At 40.6% G+C, this 20,062-nt stretch overlaps 1 protein-coding gene across 2 annotated transcripts in view; it reads left to right on the forward strand.

Annotated features, from left to right (window-relative positions):
- Positions 1-20,062, forward strand: part of SLIT3 (slit guidance ligand 3) — a 488,520-nt gene that overhangs the window by 302,075 nt on the left and 166,383 nt on the right. For both annotated transcript variants that reach the window (XM_065848802.2, XM_065848803.2), the window contains exon 10: positions 8,932-9,073. In XM_065848802.2, coding sequence (XP_065704874.1) covers positions 8,932-9,073 — 142 coding nt within the window. The remainder of the gene's footprint in view (positions 1-8,931; positions 9,074-20,062) is intronic.

The raw sequence follows: 20,062 nt of genomic DNA on the forward strand, positions 1-20,062 counted from the left end.
GTATAATACGCTACAACAAACTAACACTGACATCTAGTCTAAAGAAACATTTCAATATTGTGCATTTGTTAGTTGCTTCTCAAATGAAATCATACAGGAGGTTTAGAGAGGTACTGGTTGCTTTTTATCGGAGTTTGTTTTCTATTCCCATTCAGTTTCTTATTACAAATTTAAATTTACTCTAGTACTAGCAGTTATTTCATACTGAGAGAATTTACTTCTTGAATTGCTTTGTATGTAAGATGCCACATACGGTGTTTTCTATTTGGGAGGCCATCTTGCAATTCTGAGGGATGAATATGTATTTATTAAGGCACTTAATATTTCTTTTAAGACCAAACCTGAAAATTGGCTTTAAATTACAGTAAATTTAGTTCTACTATCCAAAAAAGATGTCTTGCCTTTTCAGGATCATTACTTTTTTTTGTTTTCTGGAATTCTTTTTTCCCCAAAGCAGTATGTGTAGCTCTTTAATGCTTATTTAATGATGACAGGTTGGGGTATAATTATTTAGCCATTGAGCTTTTGAACTGTGGCTGTAAGAATAATAATATATTTAGCTTTTATGTTATGTCCAAACCGACGGCTTGTCTCATTACTAGTGTGCAGGTATTTTGGTATAGAATGGAAATGCATCACGGTGGTCTGTCCCCCATGGGTTGGTTCACAGCCTTGCTCTGGGGTAGTTCATGGAGAGCAGTGGGGTTTAAATACGAAGGCAGACGGTTCACTTTGAGCATGTGGCCAAGGCTTTGTATGAAATCTGTAGACGTTTTCTGTTTGATAAATGTATGTGAATGTCAACACATTTATGGATACTCCATAAGAGTATTTTAAAAAAGCATAGAGCTGCTTTTAAGATGAATGCAGAATTCCATAAATGAATAGGTGGCAAACACAAAGTTGCACACAGTTGGTATCAGGTTCATGTGAATTTCTGTTCTATTGACAATGAAATTCCTGGGGAGATTTCAACTGGACACAAGGGAGATTTTTCACGATGAGAACAATCAGCCTTTGGAATAACCTCCCCAGGGAACTGGTGGATTCCTCAGCATTGGACACTTTTAAGATTCATCTGGACAGGGTGCTGGGCCAGCTTGTCCAGACTGGGCTTTTGCCAAGAAAGGTTGAACCAGATGATCCTTGTGGTCTTTTCCAACATGATGTTTTATGATTCTATGAAATTTAGTGATGTTATATAGTTGCATTAAAACTGTGGTGGGTTGCCCATGGCCAACTGTCAGACACCCCCCCCAGCTGCTCTCATTCCTCCTCCTCAGCAGGACAGGGACAAAACAAGCTCTGCTCCAGCTCCTTCTCCTCATTCTCCAACCTTGCTGCCCACAGGGCTGTTTCTCACACTTCCTCTTAATTGAAGGCAAACGTGTTTAGGTCAGAAGATCCATCAGAATTTTATTCTGTAGGTTGCAGATACCATAAAGAGCTTGGATGTACCAGAGGTCTCTTGCTGAAGACCAAGGGCAGCAACCCCAGCTTGTCCCAGCAGGAGGGCAGCGTTCCTCAGCGTGCCCCAAATGCCCAAGAATTTGGTCCAAGGAATTCCAAGGTGGCTGTGGGGTGGGACGATGCCTCACTCTTCAGTCCTTGCCCACTCATCTGGAAACAAGTGTTTGCTCCCTCCAGATCTGGGCATTGGGTGAGCTCGTGACCAGGCTGGACCCCGCGGGTGCATTATCAGGAGAAATGTCACATTCTACCTGGCTTCCTGTGAATATCTGTGTCAATCCATGATGCTTCTGATGGGAGTGAATCCCTTCTTCCTCCTCTTCTAGAAGAGCCCGGCTTTTGTGCCGGGCCAGGGGAGCCCTACGTCCTGCAGCAGGATGCGGGGAGGCAGGGGCAGAAACAAAGAGAAATGTGCCATCAAACAAAATCTAGTTGTGTTTAAAACTCCTTTTTAAATACCAGCAAATCAAACCCCAGGGGCTCAAGCATAGTCTTAAACTATTCCTATCCCTTCCATAACTTTATCAAACTTCATCATGAAGCAACACAGGTTCTTTAATGGATAACCTGGTTAGACGATCGTTCCAGAGCTATTACTCCCTTTGCAGGCTTACAGTTGGTCATGAGCATTATCCATCATTTAACCTTGTACAGGTGGCATTCTTCCACTTAAATAATTTGTCTTCCTCTTCATCTTTATGCTTGAATATATTTATAAGTTCACTGTATTATGTCTAGACATATTTTTAAATGTCACTTCATATGCACCTTCCAGACTGCTGGTACGAATTGTGGAACTGGCTTTAATGAGATTATTGTTCATAGATGGTATTTGAACTGCAGAAGCACCTCATCTTTTAATACTTTCTAGTGGCATTATTTTTTTACTCTTTAGCCTGTTTTGGAAGAGCAAATAGTGTACAAACCCAGGGAACCAAATACACGCTAACAGCCTTCCTTATGATGCAATAGTCAGAAAGTTCCGGCTGTTTCTAGGGGAACACGGCTGTGTTGACGAGACTGGAGAAGGACGTTCAGAGGAAGGCTCAGAGTGGGCACAGGGTATAGAGACATTCAGACTATAACTTGTCAATCCCTCCTATGGAAAACTTAAATGGAATTAATTTCCCTGAGAGAAAAACAACTTTGTCATAGTTGTAAAAAGATGTAAGTTGTCTCACAGATTCTGCTAGGGAAGAGCAAACCTATTAGACCTCAGTTGTTACAGGTGAGCTGGCTTCTTTGGTGTACTTTCTTCTATTTTGTTTATTACTAATGATAGAAGTATTCCATATAATTTTGATGCTCTTATTGTTAAATAATTGCAATATTAGTTAGTGCTTTTAGGATAAGACAATGTGAAGTAAGGTCTGATTTTCACTGATGTTACTTTGCTAACGCATTTTGAAACACACAAAGTAGTTTTCTGTAGAATGAAGTATGCCCCATTCGTCACACCAGACCTTCTTTTCACTGCAATATTTCCTTTTTTTCCTCAATATTTGTAAACCAATTGGTGTTGACTTTGCCTACAGAACAGTTGTGCTCACGAGCCATGACTTATTAACAGATAAATTTACTGTTTGGGAATGTTCAGCAAAACAGTGAACTTGAATCAAATAATGAATATTCACGACTAGCAAATTTTTGCATAGCATGAGCTTGATAGTGTCAGCATCATCAATTGGGGTCTCAAGTCACTGATCGTAAATACTTAATGCTGTGCTCAGCGAAAAACTGTTGAACTACCCTAGATGGAAATACTTGCCTAAACCATTTGTTGCACATTCCTGTAGAATAAACACATCTGTACAATTTTTCTCAGTTAGTGGAATATTTTCCATCAATAAGGGATGTTAACTTTGCAGATAGTCAGTTGTGACCTTTATCTCTCTGCAGGACTGTGCACAGGCAAGTGTATTTTAATGCTGGGTGCAAACACCAATGATAAACAATACATCTGCTTTAGGTATCTTTTTTGAGATTATATTACTGGGAGTCTAGTGAAAACTATAACTCACGTGGTAGTAAATGATTTCAGATGTCCCAGCATTTTAAGAAGTTCCAGTGAGTCATTTAATTAAACCACAAAAGGTCATAATGTATCCACAGATCTGCAACACTTGTAGGGGTTTTTTTTATTGATCAATAGTTTCATGTCTGCTATACCACAGATTTTTAACACATAAATCCTGTCAGATTTTTCTTAAAATCCATTAATATTTTTTACACATAACTAACATTTAGCTGGTGGAAAAGAACTGCTGCAAAGTCAATTGGATAGGTGAGGAGGTAATAAAGCACACTAGTTAGTGTGCTGTAATTAGGTGTCAGTGCAAATGAGATTATTTAGCTTATTTAGTCATTGCAAAATTTATTTTAAATGCCTGTGACATTTAAGCCATTAATTTATGCACCGTAACCATTCTATTCTAATTGTAATATCAATCTATTTGCTACTCCTAAAGGGCTAGAGGCCAACAAGATGCTTATTTGAAAGAAGCACTTAATTTATCTGTAAACTGCTGGGTCTTAAGTCTCTCCCCTGTCTCCTCTCTCTCCGTAACCCACAGTGCTGGCTGATGACAGACCAGATGTGAGCTCCCCTCCCCAATGCATTACAGCAGGCACGCTAAGCATAGTAATTCTTGTTGATCGTGTTCCTGTCCTAGTTGCCACGTTTTGTCAGTGTTGGTTTTTTTATAGCAAAATGTATAATTGAGTTGATGATTTTTATCTCTCAGAGAAAAATACAATTAACATGGTGAACTAGTGCTGTGTAACAAAAAGAACCTGAAGTGGCAAGGTGACAGATAGCAAAGAGGACTTCAGAAAATAATATAAATGCAGCTGGCTTGTCCTTTTGTTGCATCCATGCCGTGAGCAGTTTAGTGCACTTGTGAAGGACACAAACAGGGATCCTGAAATATTTTTGCTTTTCCTGTGTCTTTTCTTTTGGAGAAGTATTGGCAGCGAAAGGAAAATTCATTTTTAGACGTCAAATACCCTTCTTTTGAGGCTGTATTGCCTTGGGACCCTTTATCTGTCTGTATGCTTGTGTTCTGCATACCTGTGAAAATCATACCCAAATTTTGGTTTTGAGAACTTTAACTTCCATAGCCTACTTAGACTTGTTTTCTTGACCAGTCCTGTATTTACCATCTCTCCACAACTATACAATCATTAAACTGTTCAAACACTCTAGGATTTTGTTGTGCTTTAATTCTATAGATCTGCTCTGGACCAACAATAAATCCTTGTTTAATTGAAGCAGTTAAATCCAAATCAGATTTGAAATTCTGTTTATAGCATTATTCAAGAAAACTTTGCCTTAACCGATGACTGTTTGTGTAAGAGCTGATGGAATATGTGCTGGATGCCTGTTGGGTCTTCATGTGTAATACAGTATTTTACTCTTTGCAAAGGAAAAACATAAGCATTTGATAATAATGATAGCAATTTTTGCACAGTGTCTTTTTATTTCATTAAAGTTTTATTAAATCTACAGTTTAGACCTACTTTTGCTCATGAAGAAGAAAGAAATTCAGCAAATATATAGGGCTGTATTCAACGTGCCATCAGAAGTATTTTTACTCTAAGCACATAATGTCAGTGAAAAGTGGCAGGAGTACTGGATATTTTGGGGCACTCCGAGAATTCAAGCTTATAATGAGAAATTAAGTTTATAAAAATACTCCTTTTCCCATCCTGTTTTCAAGTGAAATGAGAAAAATGGTCACTGACATGTGGAAAATAAAAAGATCTCCACGAAGGCAGCCTCTTTCTTTACCTTTTACTTTCTTTCAGCATAAGCTGTTATTTTTTTATCCCATTTTGGTTGCATCTGTGCTCAGAATAAAGCCATTATATTGCTTTCTCTTTTACTGTTTTGACATCATGTCCCTCTCTGGTTAACTAATGGATTATTTGTTTTACTCACTAGGCATAAATCAAAACTCTGCTCACATAAGAGCGCCTCTTTCATAGTGGAAAATCACAGGTAAATGGTTTATGGTCCAAATTCAGGGTAAATAAAAGGAGTCCTGTTGGCTTCACTCAACTGTATGTCAGGTGTGTGTTTGGAGAGGATCCGAAAGGCTTAGCGGGCAGCACAAATAATGTTCTGATTTACCTTTTGGCTTTTTCATTCAACAAGTTCCTGGAAAGATCCATGATATTTAACTGTAGTATGATGTTAATGGTCGCTTTGTTAATGTTTTTGTGCAAGGGAGACTGGTGTTTCTGCCTTTTGTCTCTCTTTTCAGAGATGATAACCGCCTTTCCAACCCTTCCTCAGCGCACAAAACGTGGGGCTGGTGGCCTGAGCCCCACTGAACCTCCCACTGTTGATTTAGGTGCAGTACAGTCAGGAACAGACTCTTAAAACTCCACCTGCCAACGTGTCAGGGTTTTTGATGCTGTGCCCTAATGAAGAGGGAGTGTATTACGGCTCCTCTAACCCACAGGGATACATTGTGGGGTTATAACTGTGCAAAATGCTTTTTCTCCTTGCAACAAAGCCTCTTCAGAAAGCACATCAGATGTGTGATGATAAAGGGTGTGTGGAAGGTTTGACCTTGCTGCCGACTTCCTTTCTGCTTCCCAGGGAGCAAAGATTGCTCTGAAGTGCTTCTTCCCAGTTTGATCATTTCTCCCTATCCCTAAAAGCTTGCAGTCGCTCATTTGCGCTTCCCCCACTCTTCATTTTGGTTTGGACCTTGCACCGTAAGGCAGGCAGGCAAATAGGAAATGTCAGGCGTATGCTATCGGGTTGTAAGAACAAACCTCTTGTTCTTATTCAAAGATAACAGAGGCCTGTGTGTGTTTTGAGGTAATATAAACTACTTTTGGAAGTAGTCACAATTAAAATCTTACAGAAACCTTAAACTCCATGAAGGACAGAGCTGACGGTGCTGCTCCATGAATTCTGAAGGAATTCTGTTCATTCGCAATGGTGGTATGTCTGTCCTGCAGAAGACAGACCCAAGAGAGCTGCTTGTCCTGCCTCTTATACAGGTATAAGGTGTTTCCAAGAGATGGACCCCATTTCAAATGGCAACTGGACATATTTACCTAGTGAAGCTTGTTTGTTTGCTTAGTTTAAATGGCTACAACTTCAATACTGCTTTACACACATGGTCACGCATGTAGACTATGTTAAGACAGTGTCCAAGAAGATTTTGAAACTGGAACAACACAAAGTTCAGACTGCCTGTTAAGTATAAATTTGATTCATTGGGCTATGTGTGTTAGGGTTTAGATTTTAATTAATTATTGAATTATTTTTTACAGTCTATTTTTGTGCAGTATTCTGTAGGGTGGAGCTGCTCTAGTACTAAAACCAGCTCTGTGTTGAGATAAAAAACTGTTGCTGGTAAAATCCTTATCTGCAACTGTCACGGAAGTTGGGAAGTGGGCTATGAAGGAGACAGGGTATTTTAGCAAAGAGAAGGGATCGTTGGGATGATCTCATGATGAAAGCAGCTGCCCACTCTCATAAAGAATGAGCTTGACTTCTACCCATGCCACAAATGGTCCTGTGAGATTCATTTGTTGTCAAGATGGTCACTACCTCTGAAAATATAACTTCGGGATGCCGGAATTGGAGTTCTGGGGTCTGGTCTGCCAAACTACAGTCACTCACAGCTCTGACTGGCATCACTGAAAGCTATATTGAAAACACATACATTTTTCTCCTGCTGTCCTGACAGAAAGTCAGGTGATGACTCAATTAAAAAAAATTTCCAACCCAGTACTTTAATTCGGTAACGTTTCATGCACCGTGACACCGTCATCTTATCTTGAAACTCAACAATATACTTTCATATGAGGTAGTTTGTCATCTCTGGCTACAAAATGATGTTTAAAGGGGGTGAGCACTTGCTTGAACTAAGGCAAATTTAGACAAACAGAAAGGGATTCACATGGGAATTTAATCCCTTTCTAAGGGAAGGCATGATTTTGGAGAGGGTTCCCTCTGCAGGTGTCGAGGCAGCCTGTGGAAGCTTTCAGCTGGCATCTGTTCAAACTGCAGCGGTCTTTCCAAATGCTGGTACTTGGTGGTGCCACCCAATGTCTTTCTGATGTTTGCTTTCAGTTGCTGTTTACAAGTCTTTGAAAATAGGAACATATGTAGACTTGCTGTATGAGCTGACATTGCTGTGCATGGTTAAGGGCTAACCCAGAGGGTAAGGAGGCATAAATCCAGAGAAAAAAATTATAAGAATGATGTGTTTTTATAAAAAACATTGCCTTGCTATAAAATTGTAATTGTCATAATGATACAGGATTGCAAATTGATGCAAACAAATATTTTTGGACTTTTTGTTGCCTGCAATTCTAATTTATGAAAGTATCAGTCATGGGTCTTTTCCAAGACAAACCCCAAGAATGTACAGCTTTGTGTGTAGTTTTCCGTGTTTTGATATGTATTCATGATTTGCCAATTATGATGTTTTAATTTTTCCAAACAAAAGACCAAATATGTTCTGTGATTATAATCTGCTGTAATCTAGAAAAATACCAGCTTTTCCTGTTTCCATTATGATATTGTCACTTTTTACCAACACAAGCCTTCACATTTAGTCCTCTGTGTCTGGTCAAACAGATACTTGAAGTTTCTTGTGTTACATGTACTTTGGAAATATGACTCGCCATAAATAAGTCAATAGCAGCTATGTTTTGATAACCTCACTGTAGCAAAACCATTTTATCTATGTCTAAGTGTATGTATCTATCAAAACTTTAAATGTACGTATCATAACAATTTGAGTAAAATTACCATAATTGCTACAGCATCAAAAAACTTAATGACAATTAAACCTCAGTCTAATGAGTAGACTGTTACATATAGAGAGCAACATTGTCATGCTAAACCTTTGCTCTATAAGTAGCTTGTTGTCTTATTAGATCAAGGAAGGATTTGAAGGTTTGAACTCACATTTTTCTAAATTCTTTTTGTGCTTCCATGAGGTGCATTGTCTCATCTTGACAAAACTAGCTTTACATTTCCAGTCTTCATGCCATAACAGGCTACCTCATTTCAAAACCATAGGTCATTGTCGATGACAGTCTTCTCTCAGTATATAAAAATACTCAAGGAGTGTTTGTGCGATGGAAACTTCCAGGCAACGATAACTTTTGGAAATACTACTTGTTCTTTAGGCTTATTTTTTAAATCTTTGAATAAATCTATATGACTGGTTGTGGAGGGGACCAAGGAAGCATTCATGAGGGACAGAGTTGGGTAGAGTGGAGACTGAGGAAGAATAAGAACACAGCAATCTTTTATGTGTGTTCTCTGCAGTTGATTTGTAGCACATTATATTCACTGAATCCAAATAAATTATTACTTAATACAGTAAAAGGATCTGGGAAACTCAGAGGCTGATGTATTTTGTTGTTAAACTCTCAGGCGATCACTTTTCAAAACTAACATTGAATGTTTTCACTATGTCTCAGGTTCCCCGTCGGAGCCTCCGTCGTGCAGTGCCAGTTCCATCACTTGCCCATCTGCCTGCACCTGCAGCAACAACGTGGTGGATTGTCGGGGAAGGGGCTTAACAGAAATTCCAGCTAACCTGCCAGAGGACATTTGGGAAATGTAAGTGCCAATGTAATGCACCCCTCTTTTCCGTTTCTCTCTGGTTTTAGTCCATGTCGTAGCCTCCTATGTAGAAAAGGGCACATGTTTTGAAAACTGTCCTGAGCAGTTATCAAAGATGTTGTACTTGTCCTCTTTGCTATTGATCTAAGGGCTTAAACCATTCTTTAGTGTGAATTAAGATATCATTTGAAGCTGCTCTACCCCAAAGCAAAATTAATTTCTTAGTGTATTATGTTCAGATTGTGTTTATAACTCACAAATCTGGAAATCTGGGATTATAGTTCTATAGTCAAGAGCAGGAAAAATGCAGTCTTTTTTTTTTTTTTTAAATTGTATTATTTTTAGTTGGTGAATTCCCCAGGAGATGAAAGGATTTCTTGTTAGCTTGGCAGGATGTATTTGTAATGAAGTGAAGTATGACATCAGAACACATCATTCCTGCTGATTTTAACTTCCATTTCTTGTCTCCTGCTTTTTGTTTTTCCCAATTGTTTAACACCTTTGTGACATTTTTTGTGTGGTGAAGTCAGATGCTGCTGTTACAGACTGGTTTGTCTTTACTACCTTTAGGGATTGTAATAATCTATTTTTGTGTTCATTACTTCATATTACTCTGGTCCTGCAATACTGTTACATTAAATCATGCTTTTGATTAGTCTGTAGGGAATGCAGAGCAGGTCTTTTCCTATATAGGTGTTTGTCATGCAGAGGTTACTGACATCCAAACAGCTTTTACAGCCTGCGTAGTATAGATTCAAATATTTGTATAGTCACTGGATTCATTCAGCTTCTCATTGCTGTAGAAATGCTGCTACACAGCAAATTTCACTAGGTAAAGCATGAGTTGAATCGCTCCTGCGCAGCCTGGCCCACAATGTTATGCCAGGAATGTGACAGTTACGGCCAATGAAGATGATGTGCTATGTTGTTTGCTGGTGATCTCCTCTACACCGCCAGTCCTCTAAGTCACTTTAACGGTTGCTTTTATAATATAAGATTCACCTCAAATTTGTTCGGATTGCTATCTCAGCACAGCAGTTTAGAGGTAGCTTGTGCTTGGCTCTGCACCTTCACAGAAAAGATATATTAGAAATGCAAAAATTAGCTCAGTAAATGCAAAGAATAAACAGCATCTTAAAATTAGCATCATTGAAAAAGTATCTAGAGCATGTAAAAATGTTTACAGGAAATATAGGGTCTGTGTGAGCTGTTCTGAATGCCAATTACCTGCTTGTCGCCCCCTGACAAAGTTCAGAGTGTACTGGTTGTGTTCATTTCCATTATATTGTGCCATACAAAACACGCCTGTAATACTCGTTTTTCTGTGCAAGAAAGTTGGTTAAAATTATCCTGAAAATAGAAATTGTGTTTGGCATACGAAGAATATTCAATGTTCTGTCCTGTTTCCAATTCTGTCACATGGAGTACAAATTTTCAGGAGGGGCTGGAATGGTTCAGTAAGAGACAGAGGATTAAATTAGTCCAGGGTTGAGCAAGGAGAAAGCTAAGATTTTGTTTTGTGGTGTTGACAATTCTGGCAGGAATCAGATGATCCGTGTGGCTCCGTGCCAGAGTCACATGGAGAGCAGTATCTGCAAGAAGACCGAGGTCGGTGTGCTCAGCGCTCCCCTGACAGCAGCGGTTCGCCGTGGGAGAAAGCAGTGAAAATGTTCACCCCTGGTGTGGTGATAATCGAGCACCCACGTCAGGTTTCCATTGTGGTTGCTGCAGCCCACAAACCTGGCCCCTATAACGTGTGCTAAAAGCAACTTAGAAGGTCTCCTTAGGAGAGCAGAAAGTGAAGGACAACTTGGAGAGGCTTTAAGTTCGGTGGTAGGCAGCGAGTCAAGATGCGTGTAATATTTTAAGAAACCTTCTAGATCTATACAACACCAGATAACGCTCTTAGCGCACCGTTTAATGATTTAGATCTGTCAGAGTTCGTGCATTTTAGGCAGTACTTATTGGAGTCTTCACCTGTAGATAAACCTCTTATGTTGCTCTGATCCTGCATGTACATGTAATTCTCAGCCACTTCACGTGGGAGTAGTTCTGCAGTGCTTCAGCGTGTAACCCTCGTGAAAAAAATTACTGCTTGTTTTCTGTGGGAATCAGTCCTATGAAGATATCATTTTTATGGGATATATATATTTATATATATAAATTAAGTAGGTCTGTTTATTTACACTGAGGGTGGTGAGAGCCTGCCCCAGGTTGCCCAGAGAGGTGGTGGATGAACCATCCCTGGAGACATCCCAGGCCAGGCTGGACAGGGCTCTGAGCAACCTGAGCTGCTGAAGATGTCCCTGTCATGGCAGGGGTGGCACTGGGGGAGCTGGGAAGGTCCCTTCAACTCGAACTATACTGTGGTTCTGTGATACTATCAGAATAAGGCTTAGCAAGTGACATCACATACAGTTTTTCCTACTGGTATAGTGGTATTTTGATTTTGTAAAGGTCCTAGTAAAAAAGAGCAATTAACCTTATATCCAGGGGCAAAGTATTGCATACTTGCACAGAAAGGATATAGTCACATAGAAAAATATTTCTGGAAAATTAGAAGAAGCTGCCACAGTGTTTTTCCAGGAAAATCCCAACATAAATTATTTTGAGCAAGATAGCTGTTCTGGTTTATGCAGAAGTCTGTCATAGCGCTCAGAAATGCAGTTTGTCTGAGGCTGCTCTGGGCTTATTGAATATAAAATTCATCCGGAGGCCTGGTTCCAGCTACACATGGAATAATGACTCTTGATTGGATATCATAGGCAGAATAATAATCTTGTTGTAATGTTATAGTAATGGGGCCAGGCAAACTCTCCCTACACACTGAACCCACGGCTCTTGCTCTCACACAGCAGGACCGCTGGTGTTTTTCCCTGGGGATTTATCACCCATGGTTGGCATTTAGTCAGACCCTTTATGTAAAAGGTGGCCGTGTAGTGGTGCTACCTGAGCACTTCTTTCTGGATCCTGTAATCTGATCCTCATCAGCTTTGTGAGATCTGACTCTTCTAGAGATGGAATTCCTCCTATGGCGTATGTGGCACTAACAAACTACGTGGCTGGGTCGCTATTACATAGAATCCTAAGGGATATTACTTGAGATGGTGTATTTTTCATTCAGCTGTTTCTGTCTAATGTTGTACATACTCACTCCACTAAAATACACTTCTCCCTGAAGACCGTAGTCCATTCATAATATTTATATGATAGTATAGAAATGCTGTTCCTTCCTCGGTTCCACTTGGGGCATTTCCAAGTTCCTTTGCTTGGTTATTAGCTGCATTCAGTTACAGCTTTCTAGTTCTTGTATTTCCCCTTAACTCAGTATTTCTTTGTAAGCCAAATTGTATCCGACAAGAACCCTTGACTGACAAACTGTTCTACCAAAATGAAACACACAGTTGCTCCTCTAACATGGTGATTAAAGGTGACCTACATTTCGCTGTGTGTTTTGGTATTAATTAAAGATTTTTTTACTCAGCCTTCCCACCTTTCTTCATTAACATGGGTAGGCAGGACCTTCTCTGACAAAGCTGCCAACAAGTCTAAATTTGTTTTTGTTGATTAAAACCTACCAGAAAACAGTCAGCTCGCTTGTCGCAGAACATAAAACAAGCCTCATGTAACACGGGTTTTCCCTTGCTGCTTTTCTCTGCCACATGCGACTTGTGTTGCTCTATTACACGTCTCCTTGAAGCGCGTTATCCTGGAGCTCCACATTGCAAGAGTGTTTATTATTAAATAAAGGAATTTAGGAAAGCTAGAAATCTGTATCCCAGCCTTGCTTTTTCATAATTTCATAAAATAGGCAGCTAGAAAGTACAGAATGCAATTCATTTTTTTTTATAGAGCTTCTTGTTCAGTGGGGAGCTGACAGCAGCAGCCAAATTGACTGAGGAAAAATGAGTTACAAGAAATTGAAGCTGAGGAGTACAGGCTGTGTGGTTGAATGTTGTAAAAGATTCTCTGCTTACCAAGTGGTTCTCTTGTGTTTTTTAGAGGAGAAATGAACAGTGTATGTTATAGAGAAACACATGAGAATAAGCACAGAAGAGTTCTGCGTGAACACTTGGATGAAAACAAAAGTCATTAGGCACCTGGAGGCATTTACTGAAAAAGAAATACCAAAACAAATATGCCTTGATGGTTTGCTGGTAAATGAACAATATAGTCATTTCATTACATTGCAACAGCATCTGCAATAAAAGAAGTTTGCATTTGTTTAGAAAGGGTGAGGGAAAATGCATCCAAGTTAAACAGGGAACATAGTGTGAATGCAGAATGCACTTGACCTTGGAGGGGTATAGAGAGGGAAGGATGACCCGCAAACTAGTAGGAGACAAAGTCTCCAAAGAATCTGTGCTGATCAGACTTGATCTCAGCCTTGCAGCCGATGCCTGTCATACCGAATGAAAGCTCAGCCAGGACAAAGTAGAGAACTGTTAAACGCAAAGCCACGGGCTGCGCCTGCGAGAGCCGCTGCCGCTGGAGGGGTGTTGTGAGTAACGCTCGTGCCGCAACACTCAGCGTGTGGTTTGGGCTGCGGTTGGCTCAGGACGTGGGGCTGGAGGGATCTGAGCCCTGGCGCTGTCTGCCCGCTCTCAGTCCTTAGTGTCTGGCTGGTTTTACGCCAGGGAAAGGACGGCTTTGCTGCACTTGCAGGTGTGGGGCACTGGCAGGAAGGGCATTGCTGTCCCTGGCTGTGGTGTTTCAAATGGCCTTTGCTTAAACACGCTGCCTGCCAGGTTCGTTTGATGCTTCCCAGTACGGAGAGTGATCAGTAACTCACTGCTAATCTTTTCCCCGCCTCACTACACCTTTCCTCTGTCCTTTCTTCAGAATTAAGTTTTCATGCTGTTTGTCTATCTCAGACTATCCACTTACTAATTTTTTTATTTATTGCTGAGAACAAGACTGCATTTTAGGATATTACAAAGAATCCCAGAGTGTCAGGGGTTGGAAGGGCCCTGGAAAGCTCATCCAGTGCAATCCCCCCATGGAGCAGGAACACCCAGCTGAGGTTCCACAGGAAGGTGTCCAGGCGGGTTTGAATGTCTGCAGAGAAGGAGACTCCACAACCTCCCTGGGCAGCCTGGGCCAGGCTCTGACACCCTCACCAGGAAGAAGTTTCTTCTCAAATTTAAGTGGAACCTCCGGTGTTCCGAACAGCTTTTGTCTGAGAGTTTTGTGCACCTTGAAACAGTAGTGCAGGGACTACTGCTGCTGCCTTTTGCATTCTGTAAAAGTTTGTGTAAGAGCATCCTGAGCCAAAGCAGGAAGAGCACTGCTGTCTGGCCCTGAGCACATGGCAGAGGACAGACACTGAGAGAATAAAGGCTGTCTGGGTCCAGTCCAGACACTGCTGGGAAAAGAAGGCTGAACTCAAGTGAGGAAACAACAAAACATGGGATGAGAAATACTGGGAGAAAGGAAATCAGGACAGGTTGATAGAAGTTCTTTGAGTCTGAGGAGGTGAGGCCTGAGATTGCTGGTAGTGAGCCTGAGACGCCAGCTGTGCAGGGTGGGCGTTGGGGATGTGGCAGGAGGACATGGCCAGAGGATGAGCCAAGGAGTGGCTTCCCACCAGAAAACACACACAACCGCCAGAGCCTTCCTGCCTGGCCACCGTGTGCGTGAGAGACCCAACAACAATTTGCACATCTTTGTCCCTGTGCACTAGTGACCATCTACGCAGAGATTAACTGTTGGACTGCACAGGGATTTACTGCTGTAACTGCTGCTGTTCCGGACAGACTGCAGGGCTGCGGGTATGCTTTTGTTGCACATGAGTTTACTTGAGATGGAATTAATTATTTCAGATTTTGGTTTTGAATCCACTAAATTAAAGATATTATTTTTAAAAGTAAAAAAAAATTAGGAAATGCCACAGTTAATGCTTGTAGCTCTAGTCTTCATTTAGTACTTTTGTATATATCTGTTGTGTGTGCTTTAATTACAGCGTAGTCTCATGTTGCTGTTAAAAGACTGGATTAGTTTATTGTTATCTAGGGATGCATCAGAGTTGTGTAGTGAGGAAGCCTGTGTGTATAGGATCTGTTTATTTGTTGCAGAAACAGGAAAATCCTAAAATGGGGACTGTGGTGAATATAACCTCATGAATGCTGTTCAGAGAAGTAGATTGTATCTGTTCTTGCCAGAGGTTTTATTAATTGATTCTGGGCAAGTGACTTGCACAAACTTTTCGTGGGTGGTCACTAGTGATGTAATCCTGGCTTTCTGGCTGACTCAGCTGAGATATTCAGAAGTGCTGAGGACTCACAGCTGCAGCAAAAGTCAATAGGAGCTGTGCTTTGAACATGTGCCGTGCAACGTTAATTACTTTGAAAAGCCAAGTCCCAATCATCTGCAGACTTAGAAATCAAACTCCACAATCTAAAGTATATCCTTACATCTTGAAACTGATCTTAGACTTCAGACCTGTGCTTTCTCATATCACGCTTGCTTTATCACTGTTACTTAACCTTTACAATACTCTCTGTCTGGTGAGATTAAGAGAAATATAATTGTGTGAACCGAAAGTAATGCTGGATGGGACACATCAGAGTCGGAAATGGGGAGCTTTTGTTTGAGTACTGATGGAACTGCTCCAGACGGAGTAAAGAGGCTGACAGGCCCTTGAGGAAAAGCTGTGCTTGGGCACCTGTATCTGGTGAGACAACAACCACATCTTCCCCTGGGCTGCTGAGCACTAGGATAGGATGGCAGCCCCTCCACCAGCCTCTAGGCTCAGCTTAAGGTCAGTTTTGAGTCACTTGTTCCGTATTGGTTAGTTTATCATTCTCATAGTTGATAGCTGAATTGGTGACTAATACTATTGTAGGTATGAGTAGTGCTTGACTGTGGTGCGTAATTTCTAATTTTAGGAAAAACGCTATGGTTTGAGGACTAGGAAAAATCTAAATACGCTGAACTGTTGGTTTTCTCTTGTCTCTGTCAAAATGAACCTACTTTTCTGCAACCGAATCACTCTGAAATGTAGTGTTCCACTTATCCCACCTTTTAATGGATACTTTTCTGCCAAATTGAGTATTGAGGGCATTGCTGTCGCGAGGGTACCCCTGTGCTGGGCGGTGCTGCAGACAGACCTGGAGATGGACGAGTTTGTTGCTGTTGTTGCTTCGATAATTCTCTTGGGAAGAAATTCCCTCCTCTGTTCCTCAGTATCTGGCGGGGTGTGTGTTGTAGGAGAGCTGGGACTTCAGTTGTGAACCTCGATGGAGCTTTTGTGATTTGAGGAAGGTGATCAACAAATTCTGGGCATTTAAATTACTGCGATATACAAAATAAATCTTCCACCAATTAAAATAAAGTCAGAAAGCTATTATGAAAAGATTGAGCCCTGGTTAACTCTATTTATTGTAATGAAAATAATTCTTTCTTACATAAATTTTAAATTAACTGCACCATAACACTTTCTTGTATATTAACAACTGCCTTTGAAGTTCTCAGCCTCTTAAAGGCAAGCGTTTTTTCTTTTTTCAATAATATAAGTGCGTAGAAACTGTAAACTTTGGGAATAGAGGAATGACAATTCTGCATTTAACAGTGTTCTTTGTCCTAAAAGAAAATTATAATAATTTTCCCAGGCTTCCAGTAAATACTGTAGCTGAAGCCAGCGCTGTATTTTTGAACACTGTAATAAATGTTCCATAATTGCCTCTGGTGGCAAGTTCTCTGGCTGGGGAATCAGGTTGGCTCCTGTAGTTAAATCATATAATATGATTTTCATTCGCTGCTGTAAATTGCCTCTGGACAACTTCACATGTCAAATTTGACTACTATTTTCTGGATCTCACTAGGCAATCTGTGTCGTTCACTCCTTGCATTCAATGTGAAAAAAAGAGGGTTTTATTGTCAGGCCAAAAGTATGCAGAAAATCTGGTGTTCTGTGAGGGCAAGATGCAAAAATAATAAGGAAAGAATAAAGAAAGTATTCTAGTTTGAAAGTAGAGAAAGCATAAATATATGCAGAATGTTAAGGGTGTTTTCTGTGCTGAGACAGATTAAAGAAACAAGCAGTAGCAGCAGGGAGTTTCTGCTGTAAGATCAAGGCAGGATTTATTTCTTGCATCTTTTATTTGTAAAATTAAGTGTAATGAATGTCACCTATAGGCATAAGAAGATGGGTTTGTTTTGATAAATCTAGCTTTCATACACATGACAACTTGCATTTTGGCTGCGTCATTTTTTACCACCTTCTCTCCGTGTTATAATTGTGAGATTTCTTTGAAAGCAACAACAGAATCTACATGCAGGTGAATTTTCCTCAGATGAGCTGTGTAGAAGTCAGTGACCTTACAAGGTTTGTAGGTTGGGTTTGCTGTTGTTTCTTTGTTTGAGTTGTTTTGTTGTTGGTGGTGTTTTATCCAGAGATATCACTTCAGTCCAGCAGGAGAACAAACTGAGACTTTATTAATAAAAACTAATTGTATGCGCAAAAAGACATACCTGTTTTATCTAATACAAATGTCACTCAAAGGCTCCTGTTTTGCCAAGCAAAATGAGGACATTTCAATGTATAATGAGTGTATACATCCTGAAAGCTGATTATGAAAGTTTAGAATGAATCACAGAGAATAAAATGGGCTGCATAAATAATGCTAATCAGATTTTTTACTGCAGGTAACACTACTTGTCTTTTGGCTTTACATGTGTTCTCTTTATTTTGCTAAAAAAAAAAAATAAAGAACAAAGGATTTGAGGAATGTTCAAATGACAGAATCTGTTTTGTTAACAAAATACAGATGGCAGAACTTCAACTACCAGAAGGCTCTTTGATTTCCCTACTTATTTCTTGTGTTTTACCTTTTCCTTGTCTGCATTTGGAAATGTGTGCTAAGAATAGACGTTACAGGATGTACAGAGCTCCTCACAATAGGTCAGATTATAGACTCAACAATTTTTTCCTTTCAGCTTATTGCTTCCATTTCCACTAACTCTAAAAATACATGTTTGTGGTACAACTTGACAAGTATAGTGCAAAGCAACTTGAAATCCTCAGCTCCCTGAGCTGGTTACTGCATTGCTAGAAAATGTTGAAAGTGATCTGGGCTGGGAGTTTCTTGAAGTAATTGGAAGTCAGTAGAGGGTGGGCAGGACTGACCTACTAAAGTAGTGATGAGATAGCAATGTGTGAGATAGCAACTTAACTCTCAGTAAAGCAAATGTTATGACTCTGCTTGGTTAAAAACCATTCCTACTTGTTTACATTTATGAAACGCAACCATAGGCCAACTGTTGTTTTCCAGTAGGCGCTGGAGAAACTGTGTGTCTCACAAGTGTTCAAGGTTCAGATTAAATAAATAAATGGATAAAGAACAGAATAAACTCCCCAAGGCCCAATGCAAAGTGCTCGGATGGGATCTCAGGTTGAGCAGATGCTGCGTTGTTGAAGCGAGTGGGAGAATGAACAAGGCTGGCGGGAGAACTGAGGATGGAAGGTGAGGAGAAGGGCCAAGCGCAGCACCAGGAATGTGGAGTATCACGGGGGAGATGGCGACACCTCGAGGTTTGGCGGTATATTGCTGCTTTCTGGCTGTTTGTGTTGGTAGAGGCATTGGTGTTGTGTCAAGAATTATTTGGAAAATACCGATCTAGAGATTTCTCTGGTGTCTTCCTGTTTGTCTGTACCATGTTCAGCGCAAAATTACCGCACCACAACAGAGCTGGTGGGTTCATAATGTGACTGCCTTTACAAACCCCACATTTACCAGCAGGTACCTAACCAATTGCGCAACTACAGACTTGTGTCAGCTTAAACTGAGCTCTTTGTGCTCTGTCAGGAGATCTCATCTCGCTAGCGCTGCTTTGAGATGGACACCATAGTATCAAGGAACATATCAAAACATCTGGTTTCATTCTGGAAGATGCCTTTTGGTGAGCAGAATTACGTATGTGGCTGCCTAGGTAGATTGATGTTGAAAAGTTACTTCATTCTTGATAGGATTTTGTCTGTTGAAGATCTGCCCTTGGGTGAATAGTTAGGAAGCAATCCTTTTGGAAACTATAGCAGGAGCTCGACAGCTGGACCCTGAAAATCAACACCAACCATTGGAATAGGAAGGGAAACTCTATTTGTCACCTTGTATTAATACAGGCGGACAGTTTACTGGCTCTCAGCTCTCCAATTCCTAACGCAGACTCAATGAGAGGGATTTATAATACGTATTATTAATTTTATTTGGAAGTCATTGTGGTACTGTGATGGAAGGCAGCAGTACAAGAGTCTTGGAGAAGCGTATGTGTTTAGGGTTTTTATAGTGGCGGTAGAGTCTTTGGCTGAGGTAGAGATTGAAGGCTTTAACTGTGTTGAAAGAAGCAGTAAGCATAGATATTTAAAATGCTGAATGTCTTCCCATCTCCAAGCACTTTGTTTTCTACCTGTCAGAGAATGAGGGGTGAGAGACAGAGCCACGAAAAGGCTGCTCCTTGGTAATGCGGGTCCACAAACCCTTTCTGAAGCAGTGGAAATGCAGGTTTTTTGCAATGCCCTTTGCAGAGCAGTGCCCTGCGCAGCGCTGCGCTGTGGAGGGTGGTGAAGGGTGATGGCTTCTGCATTTTTCACTGCAGAATAAGCTGCAGGTTCTGACGGTGGAAGGATCCCCTTCTTCCCAGCAAGGGTGCCTCCTGTCCTGGGCTGCCTGTGGGTAAAGACTTCAGTGCAGCTGCCCCAGCCTCTTGTGCATGGTAAGAATAAAGCTCATATTTCAAATGAAGAGGCAAGAATGGGGTCGGGACAGGAATCGGATCTAGCCCATATTTGTAGTAAGAAGACCAGATTTTAAGTGTGATTTAGTCCTCTTAAATACTGAAAATATATCTGTGGGCTTTTCTTCATCAGAGTCCAAGATACACAATAAGATATGTAAGTCCAAAATATGAGATAAATGTAAGATAAGGGTCCAAGCAGCTTTTATAATCCAGTTGTTCTCACTCCTTGGCAAGGAAGAACAGTCTCTCTCT

This window comes from Patagioenas fasciata, chromosome 14 (assembly GCF_037038585.1).
Source record: "Patagioenas fasciata isolate bPatFas1 chromosome 14, bPatFas1.hap1, whole genome shotgun sequence".
Taxonomy (NCBI): domain Eukaryota; kingdom Metazoa; phylum Chordata; class Aves; order Columbiformes; family Columbidae; genus Patagioenas; species Patagioenas fasciata.